The 23,111-nt window shown below is 39.0% G+C and overlaps 1 protein-coding gene across 1 annotated transcript in view; it reads left to right on the forward strand.

Moving 5' to 3' along the window:
- The first annotated feature begins 14,920 nt into the window (after nucleotides 1-14,920).
- Nucleotides 14,921-23,111, forward strand: part of LOC148213514 (cytochrome P450 2J5-like) — a 32,086-nt gene continuing 23,895 nt past the window's right edge. Inside the window, exon 1 of the mRNA XM_088132214.1 lies at nucleotides 14,921-15,091. Coding sequence (XP_087988340.1) covers nucleotides 14,921-15,091 — 171 coding nt within the window. The remainder of the gene's footprint in view (nucleotides 15,092-23,111) is intronic.

The raw sequence follows: 23,111 nt of genomic DNA on the forward strand, positions 1-23,111 counted from the left end.
AGAAGAAAAGTGAAAGCACATGTGTTTTCCTCAGGCCTTTCTTACAGAACAGATGCGGCTGCTTTAAAAGTAGGAGGGCCACTATGGTAGTTTCATTGAGTCAAATAAGGATTGGTTTGACCCCAGACTCAGTGACACCTAACAAGTCTTGGACACCAACTGTTTTTCTTTTAATTTCTCTCCATTGTATTACACAAAATGAAATATTACCTTTCTATTTTTGTCAGGTGCCCTAGCCATTGAGGGTATGCATGGCATTGTCATTTTATGAAAAATAAATAGATTTATCTTCATGTAAACCTCAATATAACCTACCAATCAACTTGTAAAACAGAATGCACAATATCCCAAATGCTGCAAGAACAGGTTACCTAAAATTTATTTCATCAAGTTGCTGAGGTTTTTCCCAAAGGCACCAAATGAGGGAATGTAATGTTACGTATTACAATGGTGATGAGTGCAACACTGGGAGAACTGAAAGAACAGGTTAGGGGTAGATTGTCATGGGGAAAAACTATCTATGTGGTCGCTAGGATTCAAAAACAACTTGATGGCACATAATCAAATACTTATGTATTGCAAGGAACCAGTATTGCACACTAGAATAATAATGTCAAACAAGGATGAATTAGTCAGGCAATATTTACAGGTTGAGCAATCCAATCGATCAAAGATTTGACGCATGTTCTGTGAGTTTCTACTCAAGACTGAATGGAGCAAGCCAAGATTGAATTTCACACTGGCATAAATGTATTCTAAACCAGAGTGTGCTAATGATATTTATAATTTATGATGTCTTGTGGTGAGGAACAGCACATCTTTTATAAGAATGAGGGTATGTGGGTATGTTGTCTACCCAATTCTAGATTCTTTGGGGGGGGGGGTTCTCTCCTTCTGGTAACTGGAAGATGAATGTTTTGAGCAGATTTGTAAAGAAGATAAAGAGCTCAATATTTGCTAACCTATCCTCTAAAGACACATCTGACCCTGTGGAAGAAATGGAAAGAATAATTACAAATATCATAGCAAAAGAATCATGAGACAACCACTAGTGATAACCTTGACAGAGGAAGCCATCTGAGGATACAAACTCCCAAAGTGCCCTCCTGACCATCTGAAAATCCTCTTCCATGTGAAGGGCATTATTTTAATACACAATTTTATACTCTATATATTTCACATAATGTATAAACATACATGTAACAGTGAATTCTATCTTATAAAGGGTTAACTTGCTTTTGCCTTCTAAAGAGCACAGCGTTTCTCCCCCCCCCACCTCATCTCTTTGTTAAATGTCTGATTGTCTTCGAATGAATAAACAATTAGCTTGGTACAAGGTTGAAGAGGCCCCCTGAATTCCACAAGAGATAAGGAGGTGCTGACGTATGGTACTGTATTTCCTTGGTAACAGGAGAAGAGAGTTGAGCTGACTTTCTCTTTCTGAGACTCACCCTCCCTCCTCCCTAGACCACCCCTGCATTTCCTTGTATGGGTATGAGGGATGTACTATCTGATTACATTTGTAAATGTCTATAAATTTCTGATGTTTGCTTTGCAAGGTGTGGTTTTCAATCAACATTCATTGCCACAATGTTGATTGGGCTCACCCGGATGTGTCTTGGCCAAAATATATCTGTTTATTTTCAAAGAAGTCTCGTCTCAAGTTTTTTTATCTGGCTCTCTAAAAACGTGGGTAGCATAGAGTGCCTTACACATGCCTCCTCTTTTATCATTTCACCTGGCAGTACTCCAAGAACTGGCTGAGAGACAAGAGCCATAAGTTATTTTCTGTTAGTATATGAAGATCTTCTTCATTCTCCCAACATGATTAAATTTGTTCATGAATTGACCTATTGTCTAGCTTCACACAATACATTCAACTATAAATTAAACCAAGTGCCTGAATTCACCTAACATACTAAAAGCAGTAACCCAAATTTACATGAACCAAGCTTCACACTTCATTCACATGTAGCCATTAGGTCTTAATAGGCCTGGTTAAAAGTATTGTACACACAGCCGATTGAAAAGCAAACTCTTGTCATTAATTTATTATATAGTTTGATCATTAAGATAGCATTGCTGCAGCCTAATTCATACAACACTAGGCTCTAATGTTAGGAGTAAAATTCCAGCTTACTGTGTATTGTATTAACCCACATGAAGAGTAGTTTGTAAATCATGTTTCTATAGTTTAGTGTGTTGTGAAATTTAGCCAACTACAGTATGATTTATCCAGTGAATGATGATTTAGTATGGCTCATGGACCTTGTCATGGCCCTATTTCTGCAGCACAAAACATTATTGTTCTTTACCAACCAAGTTATAGCATGTTGAAAGATTTCAGGTTCTGTATAAGAAACAGATAATTTAGGGACTCACAATTGATCTCCAAATCTTGCTACGTGGAATAATTGTGCCTTTTATCTTTGAAAATAATACCCAGCTTTCCTAATTAAAACAAACTTCCTACATAAAGCAGCACAGTCAATATGACAATAGACCACTTCTATATTTACCAGTAGCAAGTAGCTGAAATTCTTCTGGGGTGACAAATTGTCCATCGTTGTCCAAAATGACTTCGGTTGAATTTCTCAGGTGTTTCCCATACTTTGGGATCAAGAAATATTGAATTCAGATCTGTGTTAACAAAATAAACCTTGAAATAATTATTTAAAAAAAAACAAAAACAGCTGACTCAGAATGCATCCAAACTATTCCATTTCAGATTAGTTCCTCACTTTCATAGGACCATTTTTTTGAGCATTTTTCATATATTATGTACAAGCTTCATCCATCTGGAACCAATTATAATGTATTTCTATGGCACACCTGAACCTGTATCAACTGGTGTGCCTCTTAACAACTGGAGATAGTAAAAAATCATTCTGAACATGAATAAAGTAAAATTATACTCTTCCTCATTTTTTTTTAAATGCTGCCAAAACCTATAAGCTATAACCACTGGTGAAAAGAACAGGCTGCTATATTTTTATTTTTTATTTATTTATACATTCAATTTATTCTCTGCCCATCTCCCCTCAATGGGGAACTCTGAGCGGCTCACAGAGTATATATATATATATAAACCTAACAGTGAGAAATCTTACAATTAGTGCTATTAGTGCCAAGATGGCTGCACACGCAGATGCTGCGGCTGGTTGCTGTCCTTTTCAGTGCATGATATGGATGATTTTGTGTGTATTTTTGTTTTTTTTTAATATATCTTGCAGGGCAAGAAGTATTTACAGCTGGCAAGCTTTGTTACAAATTGGATTGAAATGTGAAAGGGTTATTACAGTTGATTTTATACGCTTTCATAATATACCGGCGGAGGCAACTAGGACCCTGGGGGAGCCTTGGATTACCATTCCTGTAGGATGGAGGCGGAGACAAAGGGATAGAAGGAAAAGGAGAGGCTGTCGCGCTGGCATTTTTACTAGGTTGAGTAAGTCTCCACACAAGCCTTCAATTCCAAGTATTTTTCTTACTAACGCAAGATCCCTTATCAACAAAATGGATGAATTAAGGCTGCAGGTTGTACAGAGCAAGTTCATCAAGGACTGTTGCGTTTTGCTAATTACAGAAACCTGGCTTCCCTTGGCTATTCCGGACACAGCTGTTGAGCTGGAGGGCTATATAGCTCATCGCCAGGATAGGAGCAGAGACTCTGGCAAGAGTAAAGGCGGGGGGGGGGGGGGGTTAAAGTCTTTATGTGAACAAAAGCTGGTGTACCAATACAAAGACTGTAGACAGCCACTGCTCCATGGATCTGGAGTATATGACTGTTAGATGCAGACCCATATACCTTCCACGGGAGTTTAGTGTGGTCTTGCTTACTGCAGTTTACATTCCACCTGATGTCAATACTAACGTAGCTTTGGGACTCTTGCACAACATTGTTGGTAACCAGCAGAATAAGTATCCTGATGCTGTGCATATTATAGCGGGGGACTTTAATCATGCTGATTTAAAAGCAGTGCTCCCTAAATTTCATCAGCATGTTAAGTGTGCCACTAGAGGAGCAAATACACTGGATAAAGTATATACCAACATTAAACATGGCTACAGGGTTATACAATTACCACACTTGGGGCAGTCAGACCATATATCACTGCTTTTAGCACCAGCATATACCCCTCTCAGGAGACAGGCTCTGCCTACAATAAAGACCGTGAAATCCTGGCCTGAAGATGCCTCTCAACAACTTCAGGACTGTTTTGAGAAGACAGATTGGGATATCTTTTACCATCCAGATCTGGAAGAGCACACTGCAGCTGTTCTGTGCTATATTAAACACTGCACAGATACTGTCACTGTGGACAAATGCACCTGGATCTATCCCAACCAGAAACCCTGGATGACTAAGAGAGTCCAGCGTCTCCTGCGTGACAGGAACAATGCCTTCAGGTCCTGTGATGGGGCAAAATACAGTGCTGCTAGAGCCAGTCTGAAGAGAGGCATCCGGCAGACCAAGACATATTATAAGAGGAAGAGTGAGGATCATTTTCATAGCAACAACACAAGGCAGGTGTAGCAGGGGATTCAACAAATTACCAACTATAGACCGAATAATGTCATTTCTCCTGACGGGGATGCTTCATTGGTAGAGAAGCTGAATCATTTTTTTGCCCGTTTTGAAGTGGAGCCACCAGAGGCAGCTAGAGTACAGCCATTGGTCCAATATAGCCCCTGCCTCACCGTGGAGGAGCACGAGGTGAGGAGTATTTTGAGGGCTGTGGACCCTAGAAAGGCTGCCGGACCTGATGGCATCTCTGGCCAGGTGCTTAAAGACTGTGCTGACCAGTTGGCTGGGGTTTTCATCAAGATCTTTAATCGGTCTTTATCCCAGTCCATTATTCCATCCTGTCTGAAGGCTTCCATCATTGTTCCACTGCCAAAGAAGTTCCCTATTAACAACCTCAGCGACTACAGACCAGTGGCCCTCACGCCTATCATCATGAAGTGCTTTGAAAAATTGGTCTGTAGGCACATCATTTCCTGCCTTCCACATACATTTGATAAACATCAGTTTGCATATAGAACTAATAGATCCACAGAGGATGCTACAGCCATCACTCTCCACACTGCTCTGACTCATCTGGAACAGCGGGGGACCTGTGTGAGGATGCTTTTTGTAGACTTTAGCTCTGCATTCAATACAATCCTTCCACATAGACTGGTGTCTAAACTTATGGATCTTGAGTTTCCATATTCAATCTGTTCTTGGATTTTGGACTTCCTGTCTGGCTGCTCCCAGAGGGTTAGATTAGGCAATTATATCTCCTCAGCTCTTACTCTCAACACTGGTTCACCACAGGGCTGCGTGTTGAGTCCCTTACTTTACATTCTTTATACATATGACTGTACCCCCACTCACTTCAGCAATATTATCATTAAATTCACAGATGATACAACAGTGGTGGGGCTTATCTCCAAAGGAGATGAGTCTGCCTACCGGGATGAGGTGGACCGGTTGCTTTCGTGGTGCAGAGACAATAATTTGGCTCTTAATATGAGTAAGACCAAGGAGCTTATAGTGGACTATAGGAGGACTAGATTAGATGTCCAGCCTCTGGTTATCAATGGAGACCGAGTGGAGCGGGTGGCCAGTTTTAAGTTTCTGGGTGTTACCATAAAGGAGGACCTGACCTGGGGTGCTCATATTGCAGCCTTGGTTAAGAGGGCCCAGCAGAGATTATACTACCTGAGACTTCTCAGGAAACAACAACTGAATGAAAAACTGCTGGTGACCTTCTACCACTGTACTATTGAGAGCATTTTGACCTACTGCACCTGTGTATGGTTTGCTAACTGCACAGTGGCAGATAGGAAAGCGCTCCAGAGGGTTACCATCACTGCCCAGAGGATCATTGGTTGCCCTCTCCCCTCTTTGGAAGAACTTTATAGTTCCCGCTGCCTTAAGAAGGCTCAAAACATTCTTGAGGATCCATCCCACCCGGGACATTCTTTCCTTGAACTATTACCATCTGGCAGACGGTACAGGATAATAAAAACAAGGACAAATAGGCTGAAGAATAGCTTCTATCTTAGAGCTGTAACTATACTGAATTCTATCGTATAGTGCAGTATTAATCAGGGGTTGTGCAATATGGAATGTGAAGGTTGTGTTATGTTTTATGTGTGATATGTGTTTTATGTGTTTTATGTGTTCTATGGTTTTTATATTTTTAAAGCTGCACTGGGGTGGCATTTAATTTCATTGTACAAGTAGTACAATGACAATAAAGATTTCTATTCTATTCTATTCTATTCTATTCTATTCTATTCTATTCTATTCTATTCTATTCTATTCTATTCTATTCTATTCTATTACGCTATGTGACCGGCAGGGGTTGCTAGCGGGGCATCCGGGCTTTTTTCCTCCTCCGTAGATCTTTCTTGCCGCTCACATAGCTCGTCGCTCGTGCCAGCTGGATTCGGAGTTCGGCCAGCACCAGTATTTTGCTCCCCCGCACAGCACCGCCGGTTCCTCCCATCTAAATGGGAGTCCCCATTTATCTACTCACAGTCTCCACACAGAGGCTAGTTGTCATCTATATGAAAGGCTTCTGTGGATCCTGCCCTGAGGGGGAGTTGGACTAGGTGTCTGTAGTTGGACTAAGGTACTTTACAACTCTAGGATTCTAGGAAAAGAAGAAATCAACAAATCTTCATGAACTCCTATTTTAGAAATAATTTTAAAAGCATCACTGTTTCTTCTTGACCTGAATCTCATTATTGATGCAATAAAGGGTCTGAATAGACTATTATTTATTTTTTAATTATTTAAAACACTTTTATAGTAGCCCATATTACATGCCATAAGAAATCACAACAATTATAACAAAAATTTCCAGCATCCCAAATGCAAACACTCGACCATCCTTCAACATTCAGTTTTGAAAAGTTCCAAAAATAACCATAATATGAAGAAACTCAGATGTCTTCTTGACATCTAAGAAATTCAATATACCAAGGATGTATGGATTCCTTGGACTAGCTGCTTTTGCAAAATATACAGTAGTGAGAAAATAGAAATGGATATTGACTTTCTCCATCTGTAGCTATTAAAAATCTTTGTATCTATTCAACAGTAGTGCTGATGGGAAAACATCCAGATTTCCCAAGTGAAAGCCCTCCTGTGAGATAGATGGGACTTATATAAAAAAGATACAAATATTAGAGAATTGTAAAAGGGGAGTGTGTGAATTCATTGGAGCAAAGCTGAGGAGTGTTGGTTCTGTCTCTTTGTAATTCAGGTTCTAGATTTTTGTGCTTGAGCTTCTCCAGACTGCATCCAAGCCAGCATGGATGCAGATTCCAGGGGTGGGTGTTTAGGCCTCAGTGAGCCAGGTCATCCCTTATTGGTTTCTGCCAAGAAGACTGGCATCTGTCAGAAATAGTTGGAAATTCTCCTCTCCTCATTTGTTGAAGCCAATACTTCAACCAGCAGAATTGTAATCAAACCTCAACTGAGATTCAGTCAAAGTCTAGCTGAAAAAGTGCATTAGCAACAGAGCGGGGAACCTGGAGTAAGGATCTTATAAAATTAGTTTGTACAGCTGCTAATGAATGGATAATCTTGTAATTGTCACATCTCTGCCTTGCAGCAAAACACCTAGCACTTTGGCTTTGAAATGATTAATTGCTGTAGGCATGCAGTCCTACAGGTTGAATTTCTGATGATTGCATTAGGAGCTGTTTTGGCTCACAAAGAAAGGTTTGAAGAGTGCAACTTCCAAGAAGATGACTGGAAATAGATGCCAACTAGTGAATACAATCAGTTTGGTTTTCATATGGTGGATTTCTAACATTTTAGAATAGAACCCTAACATTTTAGAACAGAAGTAGGATGATAATCCATGAAGGTTGCATCACAACCATGCAAGATCACAACATTGTCAGCATGTAGGAGAATAGAGACTGATTTACTGGTCACAAAAAGAAAGGATGAAATTCAGCTTTGCTCAGGGCCTGAACAATATCATCAATATAAAAAAATAAGATATTTTTTGTAGATACATACATGCTTCACTCCTTTACAGGTTGGGAAGGGTTAGTCAGGTCTCCCCTTCTAGTCCCTTCATGCAACTTCATATAATATATTTACAGTAGTTCAACATGGAAGGAGAAGCACAAGATGGCAATTGGACAGATGTTGTCAGCAGTTTCCGGTGCAGTTATGGAAAATCAGATGGGAAGAATAATATAATAGTTTTTTATGAGTGTAAAGTCACAAACGTAACAGAGTTCAAAAGTAGATCCCTGAATGTTTTACATTTATTCTAGGAAGGTGGCAAGAGATTAAGGGCTGAACCGAAATTCTGAATTATGGTCATAGATTGGGGAAAAAGTCACTTTTTAGACAAACATGGGAAGTTGTTGCTCAAGAAGAGTTTCCACTGTTTAGAGTAGGTGAAATGCAGATATACTGTAATCTGATTTGTTCCTCTTGAAATTCTCATTGCTGGTTTCCCATTCTTCCGCTGGTCAAGATCTTTATGAATCTTGATACCATCCTTTCAAGTGTTGGCTATCTCCCTTATTTTTATATGATCTGCAAACATAATATGTCTAACCATTCATCCATGTCATTTAGAAATGATGTGGAGCCACAGATATACAATCATTGCGTGCAACTCTTCAACACACTCTGTTAAAGGACAGCATTTTAAGGAACAAACTTCTTGCTCAATTCCTGTAGTCTTCCCTTGCATTCCATGAACCCTGTCACAGTATCTGGCATGTGCCCATGACGATAATAAACTAAAAAAAAAAACTTGCACATAAAACAAAATGATTCCACAGGCCCCCACCCTTTTATCCTTTCAGAAGACCACCAGGTCCTGGCAATTTACCCAGGTGCTAGGATAGAGGGAGGATGTCTAGAGTTGATTGTGAGGCATCCCAAGGGGATGATTGGGGAGCCAGGTTTTGTTCTGGTTTTCTCGCTTTATGTTTTCTGATTTCTAATTCTGGGTTTTATTGTTCTTGTGAGCCACCCAGAGTTCTGTTTTTAGATGAAGGGCCATACAAATCTTTTAAACAAACAAACAAACATATTTAATGAAAGAAGAAGCAACAGTAAAGAGACAAATCCCACTGAAGGAGCAGCTGCTGCAATGTATGATAGCAACAGAGGGCTTCACCCTGGAATCCAGGAGACGCAGCCAAGAACGGCAGACCTAGCAGAGGTGGTTTTTCCATGGCACACTCTGTTCCTCTTCTCCATCTTCTGTGCTCTACCAGTGGAACCTCAAAGAGGGGAGCATTTCTCTCTTAGGACAAATCACCCAGTTAAACCTGCAGTGTAAAGCCAGACTATATTCGATCTACCAGGTGATGCATGATTGCTCTTTCTTTAGCTGAACACAGAAGACTGTCAACCAGTAAGTACTACAATTGGGGCCTAACAGTCTTGTCCCATCTTTTCTCATATCTGCCAGGATTCACACATCCCTTCCCCCTTCACAGAAATGAAAAACAATAAATTTACTAGCTGTTTACTTATTGCTTCTACTTCCTCCCAAACCAGCAATCCTGGCCAAATGACAGTTTTGCATCTAGGCCCTTTTATCTCATTAGGTTAGCACACAACCATGACAGAAACACAGAAATTGGGAGGGATAAATACATTCCACTCTAAGGAGAACACAGATTATCCATTGAGTAACAATTCCTGCCATATTAAATCCATAACTAGAACGTAATCTGGTTACCCTGGGGCTCATCTTGTTCCAGATCTGGAACTCTGCTTTCATCTGTGTAACCATCTTGTGTAAACACTTAAACTCTGGCGAATGATCTAATTAAATCTATGGTCCAGAAATAAGGGACTAATATTTTCTGGACACAATACTTCTTCTTGTTGTCCAGTCGTTAAGTCGTGACTGACTCTTCGTGACCCCATGAACCATACTGCGCCAGGCCTTCCTGTCCTTCACTGCCTCCCTGAGTTTGCTCAGTTTCATGCTCATTGCTTCAGTGATGCTATCTAACCATCTCATCCTCTGCCATCCTCTTCTCCTTTTGCCTTCAATCTTTCCCAGCATCAGGGTCTTTTCCAAAGACTCCTCTCTTCGCATTAGGTGACCAAAGTATCTGAGCTTGAGCTTCATTATCAATCCTTCCAATGAGCAATCAGGGTTGATTTCCTTTAAGATTGACTGGTTTGACCTTCTAGCAGTCCAGGGGACTCTTAAGAGTCTTCTCCAGCACCACAGTTCAAAGGCATCAATTCTTCGGCGCTCAGCCTTCTTTATGGTCCAGCTCTCACAACCATACATTACTACTGGGAAAACCATAGCTTTGACTATGTGGATCTTTGTCGGCAAGGTGACATCTCTGCTTTTTAATATGCTATCTAGGTTTGCCATAACTTTCCTCCCAAGGAGCAAGCGTCTTTTAATTTCATGGCTGCAGTCTCCGTCTGCGGTGATCTTGGAGCCCAAATAAATGAAGTCTGTTACTGCTTCCATTTCTACCCCTTCTATTTGCCAGGAATTGATGGGTCCAGATGCCATGATCTTAGTTTTTTTAACGTTGAGTTTCAAGCCAGCTTTCGCACTCTCCTCTTTCACCCTCATCAAGAGGCTCTTTAGTTCTTCTTCACTTTCTGCCATTAGGGTGGTATTGTCTGCATATCTGAGGTTATTGATGATTCTCCCTGCAATCTTAATTCCGGCTTGTGATTCTTCCAGCCTGGCATTTCTCATGATGTACTCTGCATATAGGTTAAATAAGACCTGTCTGTCTTGGGTGGCCCTGCACGGTATAGCTCATGGCTTCACTGAGTTACGCAAGCCCCTTCGCCACGACAAGGCAGTGATCCGTGAAGGGGGGACACAATACTACTAACATGTTATACTGCTTTCCTTTTGAAATTATGTACCGTCAGATTGACTGTTGTCATCTTAGACAAAGCCATCTTCTTGAGAAAGAGGGAGAATGCACCTCTGGAAACTAAAGTGACTTTCGGTCAATCTGGGAAATGTTCTTGGCCTGTTAAGAACCTGTATTCCTTCCCCTGATGAAAATCTAGTAGCTGATGGGGACATATTTTCTGAAGAATACATTGTTAATCCCTTTCAGCACTTCTTGTGTCTTCTGTAGGACATGGTGTGTGTGTGGGAGAGCAGTTAGGAAGAACTGAGCTCTTTGTCTTCTTCACCAACCTCCTGAGGACTTTCAGCTTCCAACTGCCTGAAGGAATGAAAGAATTCAGTCAAGCACCTGCCGCAAGTGGGATCCTGTACAAAATCTGTGCTGTTCCCTACCACACATCATTCGAAAATGTTTTTTAAAAAGTTATAGCTGCTATTTCAAATATTTTCTTTACTCCCACTATGGTGCAACACTCACCCAATGAAGACAATAGCTGGAGAGGATTCCAAATGATTATTCATTAGTTTCCAAACTAGAAGATTACAGTGATTCATTGCTCTTTTGCACCACAACATCCAAGAGTCAAGGCTGTGATGTTACCTCAGTCCTATTGCTCATCCTTTAGCTCTGATTCACACAACATGCTTCGCAAGGCCAGGGAAAGATCTAAAGGTTGCATGTGAACAACCTGGATTTTCTGTGTGGGTGTGTGCATGACTATGAGAGTGTTACCTCCAGTGTAGATGCTTGTCGTTTTTTTCTGTACTCCTCCTATGGAGGAAGATGGATTTGTCATTCCTTTACCAGAAGAACACAGAGGGACTATAAAATTACACATACTTTTATTATCTGCCTTCCTCGGTAAAGTGCATCTGTTCTATTTAGAGGTCAGCTAAGTGATAATAACTTACTGACCCAAGTAATACATTTGAGTAATTACAACAGCCAGGGTTGAAAGGGAAGGTGGATGTTTGCCCCCCAACCCCACCTCATTCTTTCTTCAAGAAAATCCTATATTCATGGGACAAAGAAAGACAAGATCCATTTTGAGGGAAAAGAAATGTATTGCGGTGGTTGGTGATTCTCAGATATGTGCAGTAGTTACAATGGGTGGGTTCTACTATGTCTGTAGGAGCTCTACCTCTTCCAAGAGTCACAGAACCAAAGGTTCCTACCCTCTCCAGCTGACCACTTCATTTGTCAGAAGCTGGAGAAAGAAACAAAGGGGTTTGCTGTCTTGAACGTAATTCTCAGCAGCAGGGAGGGGCCTTGACTGAAAATGGAAGAAAATGGTCATGTTCTCCTTGAATTCATGATAACAAGGGGAGGGGGAATAGCAGACTTGTGTACTGGATTCAGACGAGTGGATTCTGATGAAGTCATCTCCATTAGCTTGAAATCCTGAAGGAGAAAAGTGTCATGGGGGTGGGGGGGAATCCTGAAAAAAACAGATACTGTGAATACACAACTGCAAACACTTCCTTCTAGAAAACTGGGAGAGCTCCAAAGAGGCCAGGGTGAACATACACAAAGCTTTCCAAAGTCCTGAAATGAACAAGGGGCTTGTATAAGAAAAGGGAAGAGGGACATTTAACCAAGGAAAATTATAGGGCATTTATCAGAAACTGTAGAGATCATGTCAAAAAGGGTAAAGCATAGAATGAGGTATGCATGAAATATGCAAAGCAAAAAAAAAAGCTTGGGAGGGCACATTAGAAACAATGGAAAGCGGTGAGAACAAATGGACGAACTGATAGTGAATTATGGCAAGAAGGCAGAATGTCTTAAGCTACATTTACAACTCCCTTCTCTCAGAGGGAAGATGAAACTCTACCTGGCCATCATTGTGCCAATAGTGAAAGGAGGGCTCTGCAGCTCAGAACAGACAGTAAATAACATTTTGTTAAACTGTTCATGGGCCGGGTGACCCAAAGAGGGGAGATTCATGGCTCCAGTCCAGCTGTTTTGAGGAGGGGGAAGAATCCACAGGAATGCCACAAGTGGTGATGGGCTACTTGGTTGACCTGAGTAATGTTTTTGAATTGGCTGCCAGTCAGCATCTGGATGCAATTCCCTGGGTGCCTCGATTTCTGCAAAAATGTCATCCTCCAGTTATGTACCTCTGCCCATCCTATTAGATCAAGGAGTTGGTTAAAGGTTGCTGTAGGTCCCATTGATAAAATTCTGTCATCATGAGGGATCTAGGAGATGTATCTTTCCCTTGGCCATACCTCCCCCTGGGAGAAGAGTTCCTGCAGAAGTCCACATGGCTCTCACCCAGCTGTCATTTCGGAAAGCTCTAAAAATTGGGCTCTTTCAGCAGGCTGTGGAGCAGGGTGATTTGCAACCCCACCCTGATTTTAATTCTTCGGGATTCATGTTGCTTTCCTGCCCAACATGGCAGTTTAACATGGTTTTGTGATTGTTCTTATTGCTTCTTTTACTTTTTAAGTTTTCATGGACTGCATATCATCTAAAGTCACTTTGTTTATTGAGACAACTTATAAATTAAGTAAATAAGTAAATTAATATTTTCTCTCCATTGGTTTTTCGGTAAATAACTATAGGAGTAGTTTCCCATTGCCTTCTCCTGCCTAGTATGAATTGATGCCTTTCCCTTTGTCTCTAAAGTGATCATCTCCCTCCACCATCTTCCTAAATCTCTGCTGCCCAATGTAGGTGCCTGCTTGCTTTAGTTGGCATCTGGGACGACCTTCACTCCTTGGGTGACACTGCTGGGAATACATCCTTTTCGGATATAATCCCAATGTTCTTTGCTCATCCCTCCCTGGAATACCCTCCTGCCATGATGAAGCAGCACAGCAGGACTTGCATAGTGGGCTGGGGCAAAAGCAGTTAGGGAAAGAAAGTAATGTATTCTAGACCACCGAGAGTCACTCTGGTGAATGAGGCAACTTATACATTAAGGAAATCAGTAAATGAATAACAAGTAGCAAAGCAATTTCAGGAAAGAAATGGGAGATTCTTATGTTGGAGGAATGGGCCTGGCACCCGATTTACAACAAAGGTGGTCCTAGGAAAGGATACTTGTGGTATGACCTTGAAACCAAGTGAACACCCAGTCATTCCTAGAGCTCTGTGGTGTACCCAAGGAGAAAAGAAAACACCTGGTGCTCAGGAACAAGGGCAGTTGTGAGCTTCCAAAAAAAAAAAAAACTTTAAAAGATTCAGCTTTCAGGCTGTGCTCAGAATGAGCACAGGCAATTAGTAATTTGGTTGAAAGGAATAAAAAGAATAATAAAAATATTGGGCCATAAGGCAAAAGATAGGGATCGTTTTCAGATATGCTCATGAGTTAGGCAGCTGGGGTGGTGACATCGTTGTTCGGTAGGTATCGCTAAGCATCTACCGTTCTCTCCCTATAATTTGATGCTTGCATTAAGCACCCAACCTTTTAGTCAGTAAGAGCAGTCTCTGTTTAACAGCATGATGGTTCCACTTGTTTCATTTGCACAAGGCTGATCAAGTGCATAGATCCAGTGATGGTTCTCAGGTAGTAGGAAGTCCTCATGAAGAGGTCCCCTTATTCACCGGGTAAGTTGAGTGAGGTTCCCCCCCCCCATAATAATGTCTTGATTATGGGCTTCCAAGAGGATGCATGTCACATAATACTGGGCTAGATAAGAGCTCTGGGACCCAACAAGACTCTCCTTTATATTCAGGTAGATTTCATGGACAGACCATACACCATTATTTTCAAATAATTCTGGCAAAATATCACGTTAGGAACAAACTGGGTTAAACAGCCTTTGATTAAGGGAAAAAAAACCCTCTTCCTCTGCTATTTGAGTGACACATGGTCAGAAGTAACCTCATTAATGTGAATTAATGTGATAATATCTTGTTGACAAGCCCCAGATCTAATTGGATAGAGCATCGGAAGACATATTGCTATTTGTTTCCAATCAATGGAGTATGTAAAACAGTATTTAAAGCAAAAAGCCACAGAGAAAAGGATAGAACCACCTCCAGATCGACTAGAGAGCATCAAAGAGAAGGAACCAGCTGGACAATGATGGAGATCGGGGCATTTCTGTTTGCTCTGCTGCTTGCTCTGCTGACTCTGTTCTTCCTGAAACAACTCTGGTCCCGAAGACATCTACCTCCCGGTCCTTTGGCTCTGCCTCTCATTGGGACCTTTTGGGAAAATAGGTTTTGGCTTCATGAAGATTTTTTCCTTAAGGTATTTCATTTTTTTAAATAGTATTTTATTGAGATTTTAAGGATACATATTTAAAAGTATGAAAAGGATATTTTGAAATACAAAATATAAAGAAAAGGAAAAGAAAAAGTGAGGTAAAGTAAAAGAAGAAAAGATATGAAAAATAGATAACTTCCAATCTATCTCTGGTCTTAGAAATAATAAGTCTATCATAAGTGATAGTTTTTAATACATTAAATAGGAATAATTCTTTGTCTAAACATTACATCCCATTACATTTATAATCTAATCTTCAAATCCCCATGTAAGCTTCCGCCGAGACAGGGTAGTGCGCTGACGCATTTCTCGGAGCTCTGGGGACCGCCCGAGCTGCATTTGATTAGTGGTGGGTCTAGAGGAGAGAAGACTACTGAAATACTCCTCTGGATAGGGGGAGTTCAGAAGATCAACCACAGGAGCCACGGGACACTATTCCTCCTGCCTTTCCTGGCTTCCACCACAGGAAAGCCGGTGAGTAGAATAGCAAAGGCGGCTGGGAAACGTCGTGCTTTATAAATGCAGAGAGCCTCATGAATGAGAGACATTAGCGCTGCAGTCCGGCAGATCACTTAAGAAGAGGAAGGGGGGATTTTTTTTTTCTACTCTCCTCCTCTTTGGATTACTTTATTTTTTATTTTATTTTATTTTATTTGCTTTATTAATATCTAAGATCTATCTCTGGACTACATTTTTAAATGCTGGTGAGTTACTTTTTTATTCTCTGTCATGGAATGTAATGGGTAGAAATTGATAAATGGATTTTGCTACGATATGAAAAGTTTTTATGGAATTTAAATAGAGGATTTTACAAACTGTTAATGGTTTGCCTTTTTTATGGGATTATAAATTTTTCCTTTTTTCTTTTTGCTTTTCCTTGCTTATAAACTTATATTGGATTATGAATCTGCTGTTGGATTTCTATAGCTGAGTTTTCTTTCTTTCTTTTTTCTTTTTCCTTATGTTGAACTTAAAAGATTGAGAATTGAGAATTGTTTATATATTTTATTATCTATATTTGGGAACAATAAGAGACAGCTTTCTATAGCTGGGATTATAACTGCTGTATCGTTAGAGAACTTGGAAGAAAACTGTTGTTATTGGATTATAATTGTTGTTCTTTGAAGATACTGAATTTCACACTGTTTACAATGGCTTCCAGAGGGAAGAAGGATAAGGAAAAGGAAAGAGAATTAACAAGAACTTCTATAGAACTGGTTGAGGGGGGCGGAGACATGAAAAAAGTATTAGATGCAATTGCTGCATTAAGCCACCAGATGGACCAAAGAGACATAAAAATGAATGAAAAAATAGACAGCTTAAAGAAGGAATTGACTCAAGAATTTAGAAATGAGGTCCAGAAAGTGAAGGATGTGGTTGATAATTTGTCGGCTGACCTCAAGAATACTCAAGGACAGGTACAGTTGTTAGAAATTAAGTCAGAAGCAGCCACTAAAGATATTGATTGAAATTTGGACGCTATTGCATTAGCAGAAATGAGGGAGAAAGAATTTATATTGAGGTTGAGGTCAGTAACGGAAAATCCTAGGGAAGATGTAAGAAAACTCATCATTACCGCATTAGCACAATTTTTGGAGATGAAGGACCAAGATCTAGATTCTGAAATAGACAAAGTTTTTAGAGTCAATTCACGTTTTGCTAGAGAAAAAAGGTCCCAAGAGACATATTGATTCATTTTGTACGGGAGGTTACAAGAGAACAAATCTTGAAAAAACACTATAATGATGGACTGAGTATTGCAGGCCAAAAGGTGATTGTTTTAAAAGAAATACCTTTAAGAATATTGAGAAAAAGAAAGGATTACTCCTCCTTCACAGATAAATTAAAGCAACACGGTATTTCTTTCAGATGGGAGAGACTAGAAGGAGTATCTTTTATGTATAAGGAGCAAAGATTTAGAATAAATTCTACTTTACAGGCAGGAGCCTTTTTGGAAAAACATAAGGCAGACTTTCGCAATACCCATAAAGAATTAGAAGAAAAAGAAAAAGAAAAGACTACAAAAGATATCGAAACCAGTGCGGATTTAGCAAAGCATGGGGCTTCTGGAGTGGATTATAAAAGACTTTAATACAAATATACTTATGGATTACAAATATTTAACCTGGAATATAAATGGAGCAAATGCTCCTCAAAAAAGAAAGAAAATTGTTCACTTTTTAAAGAAGCTGAACTTGGATACAATCTGGTTGCAAGAGACTCATATTTGTAAAAAAGACATTAAGTATTTGGTTCAGAAACAAATTGGAGAAGAATTCATATCAGCTGGACCAAAAAAGACTAAAGGAGTTGTTTTGTATATACAATCAAAATTGAATCCACAATTGATCTTGACTGATGACAGAGGAAGATATGTGGCAGTTGAAGTTAGTATACAAGGGGTTAAAACACTAGTTGTTGGACTATAGGCCCCAAATGTTGATAAAGGGATATTCTATAAAAACCTAATGGACAAATTGATGGACTTACAATATGAGAATTGGTGCCTTATGGGTGATTGGAATGGGGTGATCTCTCCAATGGAAGACAAACAGTCCCCAAGGGGGCTGAGACTTAAACAAGGAAAACTACCCCAAACATTCTTTGATCTGAAGGACATGTTGGACTTACAAGATATTTGGAGACTTTTAAATGGAAATTCTAAGGAATACACATATTTTTATGAGAGATTTATATCCTTTTCTTGAACAGATACGTTTTTGATTTTTAAAATTCTGATGATGGATGTTACTAAAGTTGAAATATTACCTAAGACCTTTTAAGATCATAACCCTGTTAAGTTGACTATTAAAGAGAAAAAGAGTACATTTCAATGGAGATTAAAACAATTTTACGGAAAAATGAAATAGTTGATACTTGTAAAAAAAAAGTTAAGAGAGTTTTTTCAATTGAATATGAACAAAGGCACTAAGACACAGACTGTTTGGGATGCTAGTAAGGCTTACATGAGAGGTTATTTCATCCAATATAACACCCAGCTGAAGAGGAAAAAACAAGAGAAGAAGCAATTGATTTTAGATGAAATTAAAAATAAAGAGATTGAGATGAGAAATAATCCATTGGATGAGACTTTGAATACACAAACTAAATTTCTACAAAAACAAATGTCAATGTTAATGATACAGGAATTAGAAACTCAACTGAAATTCACGAAACAGAAGTATTTTGAATTTGCAAATAAACCAGGTAGATGGCTGGTTTACTAGTTCACAGATTGCATAAACAAAGACAGAAAAGATTAATTTCTAAAATACAACATGACGGGAAGACTTCAATGGACAATGCAGGCATTCAAGAGGCCTTTTTTTGTTGTTACTACTCATCATTATATAAAAAACAAGATGTTCATCCAGATGATATTGATAAATATCTGTCTAAACAAAAATTACCTATTCTTACTGATCAACAGAGAAAATTACTTAATGATCCCATAACATTAGAGGAAATGTCAACTGCCTTTAAGAAAATTAATTGTGGAAAAGCACCTGGCCCAGATGGTTTATCAGCAGCCTACTATAAACATTTTGAGGAGGAGCTTAGTCTTCCTTTACAAATGACTATGAATTCAATTTTGGAAAAAGGTGTAATGCCAGAAACTTGGAAAGAAGCCCATATTACCTTGATTCCAAAAGACCAACAGGATTTAACTTTGACAAAGAATTATAGACCAATATCTTTATGGAATGGCTGTGAGAGCTGGACCATAAAGAAGGCTGAGCGCCAAAGAATTGATGCCTTTGAACTGTGGTGCTGGAGAAGACTCTTAAGAGTCCCCTGGACTGCTAGGAGGTCAAACCAGTCAATCTTAAAAGAAATCAACCCTGATTGCTCATTAGAAGGATTGATAATGAAGCTCAAGCTCAGATACTTTGGCCACCTAATGCGAAGAGAGATCTCTTTGGAGAAGACCCTGATGCTGGGAAAGATTGAAGGCAAAAGGAGAAGAGGACGGCAGAGGATGAGATGGTTAGATAGCATCACTGAAGCAATGAGCATGAAACTGAGCAAACTCAGGGAGGCAGTGAAGGACAGGAAGGCCTGGCGCAATATGGTTCATGGGATGACAAAGAGTCAGACACAACTTAATGACTGAACAACAACAACAATCTTTATTGAACAATGATAACATATTACAACAATCCTAGCGGAAAGAATGAAGAATATTCTTGTAAAATTTATCCATCAGGATCAAGCAGGATTTTTACCAAAAAGACAAATCAGAGATAACATTCGAAATGTTCTGGATATATTAGAATACCTGGAACAACACTATGAAAAACAAACAGCCTTGATATTTTTGGATGTTGAAAAAGCCTTTGACAACTTAAGTTATTTCATTATAAATAATCTACCAGTAATAAGTAACATAATTCTCGATTGTTTTCTTTGTACTGTAGTTATGGACAAATGTATTAACCTTGTAAACTATTCTGGCTGGATAAGGAATACAATTAATCAAGTCACAGTGAAGACACATGATTAATTATTTTCCTCATCATGCCAGAATATTCAAGTGAAGACCTGCTTGCAACCATTTCACAGGGCAGGATGTGAAATGATGGGGCTGAATATTTAAGAATTTTAATATCCATTTTTTTAATTGTTTAAACCAGAATACAGATCATATTCCAATATTTCTTAGCTTTCTCACAGGTCCTCCAGAGATGATAAAAAGTACCTTCACGCTGATTACATTTCCAACATACATTTGAAATTCCTTTAGACATCTTAGCTAAGTTAAGTATAGTCACAAGGAAGATAAGAATACATGTGATATAAAAGAAACTTATAATCGGTATTTACTGTCTTTAGTAACACGGAATGAGAGGCCCTAACTTACATGTGTGGGCTTTAGTTGGCAGGAACATTAAACAGAACTAAAAGCACAAGAGGCATGTTATGTATGACAGAAAACAGTGCTATCGAGCTACTGAAGTGGTTTCCAACTAAAAACAAAGGTACACCATGTCCTTTCGTTGATCAAAGTAGTCAATTTTGCCAGCTCTGCCAATTCCATTAATGTCAATATCCATTCTTCTGTTGTGGGTATTTGTAAGTCTTTCCTTTAGACATCTTAGCTAATTTATCCAGTGTTAAATACCAATCGCACATGATTTTATTACAGTTTTCTTTTACCTTATAGTTAAGAGTCAACCTCAAGCCTTTATTCCACAGGTTTTCCCATTATTCCAACATGATATTATATCCAAAAACATTTGCCCACTTAAACATACAGTCCTTAACATATTCATCTTCCATATTCATCTTCTACAAAATGTTGTACATTTTAGCAATAACATATTCATTATTAGTACATAAAGCATATTCAGAGTCAGTTTTCTCACATGTAATTTTTCTTATCTATTTTAAATCTTTCAAGCAGTTGTGCGTAAGTAAACTATTGACAGATATAACTTTCCAATTCTAATTCTTCCCTCTTCTTCAGTTTAGGTTCTCCTTCAGAAAACAATAATAAATTCGCATACGTCAACCATGCTTGTTTAAATTGTCAGGAGTTTCTCATGGGAAGAAATTCATCCCGTTATCTGTACAACAATATTATGGCTACATGGATCATGTGAAAAAAAAACTTGTTATTGTGTGTTGTGCACTTATACTGCTATTTACTGCCACCTATTGGCGTGTGTATGCTAATTACCCAGTGGGGGGGTATGGAGTGGAAAGATAACTGGAGCATTGTATGCCCAGCCTCGCCGTTGTTTTAGCATTAGCCACCATGTAGTTAAGTAGTTTTATGGGTTATGTAGTTGTAACTAATAACCAAGTAGTGTACCTCTTCTCTGAGAGTTTTTGGCTAGAGACTTTATGTTTGTAGATAAGTCTTGGATGCTGAATTTATGAGAAGACATGTTTTTTCCTATATTTTGTATACAACTTGTATTTTATGAAGTTTTGCATTTTTATCAAAAAACAACCAGATAATATATATTTTCTGGCTGAGTTTCTTTGGAGAACAAGATATGGATATTGCATTTTGTAAATCTTTCATGCTGTGTATTTTTTCCCTGGGCAAAATTTTTCTGGGAGCACTGCTGTACTCTGCACAACATAAATGTCATTTCTCTTCTGTAAGAAGCTTCTTGAGGTGACAACCACAAAGGCATTTTAGGAGTCAATCTTACTTTCTACCTATTCCAAACTCTCAGTATGGCACGTCTGACAAAATGATTCCTGAAATCAATATTAACTTTTGCTTTGTCACAACATAAATATCCATGCCATCCAAATCTTAAATCACGTCCTTCTAATTCCAATAACCTCTTGTTTTTTAGAGTCACCCACTCTTTCATCCAAACAAGACAACAAGGATCAAAATATAACTTTAAATATGGAAGACATAACCCACCTCTTTCTTTAGATTTCTGTAAAAGTCTATATTTGATTCTTGCTTTTTTACCTTGCCATATAAATTTAGAGGTAACTTTTTGCCATTGTTTGAATGGTACATCAGTTGTCAATACTGACATTGTCTGGAAAAGAAATAACATTCTAGGGAAAACATTCATCTTAATTATTGGCATTCCACCTAACATTGGCAATTGTAACTTTCCCCATCTCCATAGATCTTTTTGATATCTATCCAAGCTGTAACATACTGTAATTATTTTGATGTAACATAGAACTCATATTAGTCAGTATAATACCCAAGTATTTAAGCTTTTTCTCAATTTTAAGACCGGACCTTTTCATCAACATTTCTTAATGATGTATAGTCATATTTTTAACCAACATCTTTGTTTTTTGTTTATTTACCTTAAATCCAGCTAATATATCGTAGTCTTTCAGTTTCTTCACCAAGGATTACATTCCATTTTGAGGTTCCTGTAAAATCAAAACTAAATCATCTGCAAAAGCTCTCAATTTATAAACCTCTCTTTTGATTTGCAGACCATTTATATCCCCCTCCTGCCTAATATCTCTATTTAACACTTCCAGAAATAAAATAAAATAAAAAGCAAAGGGGACAAATAATTGTTAATAGTGAAATATTCCAAAAGGAGGGTGACATGGCAGAGAAGGCCCACCTCCTGGGGCCTGCCAAGTGTAAGTCCCTGGCACATGGTACTCACAGCAGACCCTCTCTGCCAGATTGAATGGGACTGTGTATATTGATGTCACAGTGTTGATGATTCTGATACAGTCTGTATCAGAGTCACCATCACTGTCAGAATTGGGTCCTGCTAATAAATCTGCTCTGCAGCTAAAATGTAGTAGAATTCCTTAAAATCCTCCCCAGTTGGAATTGGAGTGGAATTATGTAAACCAACCTCTAGAATTTCCCTCTCCATCCAATGTTTACACCTGTTTTCAATAAAATATTTCCATGTAACATTCAATGGATTCCAGTTATTTTATTTCAGTTGTTGTTGTTGTTCAGTCATTAATTCATGTCCAACTCTTCGTGACCCTATGAACCATATCACACCAGGCCTTCCTGTCCTTCACTGCCTCCCAGAGTGTGCTCAATTTCATGTTCATTGCTTCGGTGATGCTATCTAACCATGTCATCCTCTGTCATCCCCTTCTCCTTTTGCCTTCCATCTTTCCCAGCATCAGGGGCTTTTCCAACGAGTCCTCTCTTTGCATTAGGTGGCCAAAGTATCTGACCTTCAGCTTCAGTATCAATCCTTCCAAAGCAGTCAGGTTTGATTTCCTTTAAGATTGACTGGTTTGACCTTCTAGCAGTCCAAGGGACTCCTAGAATGTCCAGCTCAAGGTCAGTGACCACACATCGTGGACATCAGGGACATTAAGATCTTTCTTGTATAGTTCTTCTGTGTATTCTTGCCACCTCTTCTTAAATCTCTTCTGCTTCTGTTAGGTCCCTGCCTTTTTTGTCCTTTATCATGCCCATCTTTGCACAAAATGTTCCCTTGATATCTTCAATTTTCTCGAAGAGATCTCTAGTCTTCCCCATTCTATTGTTTTCCTCGATTTCTTTGCATTGTTCATTTAGGAAGGC

This window comes from Python bivittatus, unplaced genomic scaffold (assembly GCF_059951505.1).
Source record: "Python bivittatus isolate LINGU-HERP-01145 unplaced genomic scaffold, Pbiv_v1 ctg000980_np1212, whole genome shotgun sequence".
NCBI lineage: Eukaryota > Metazoa > Chordata > Lepidosauria > Squamata > Pythonidae > Python > Python bivittatus.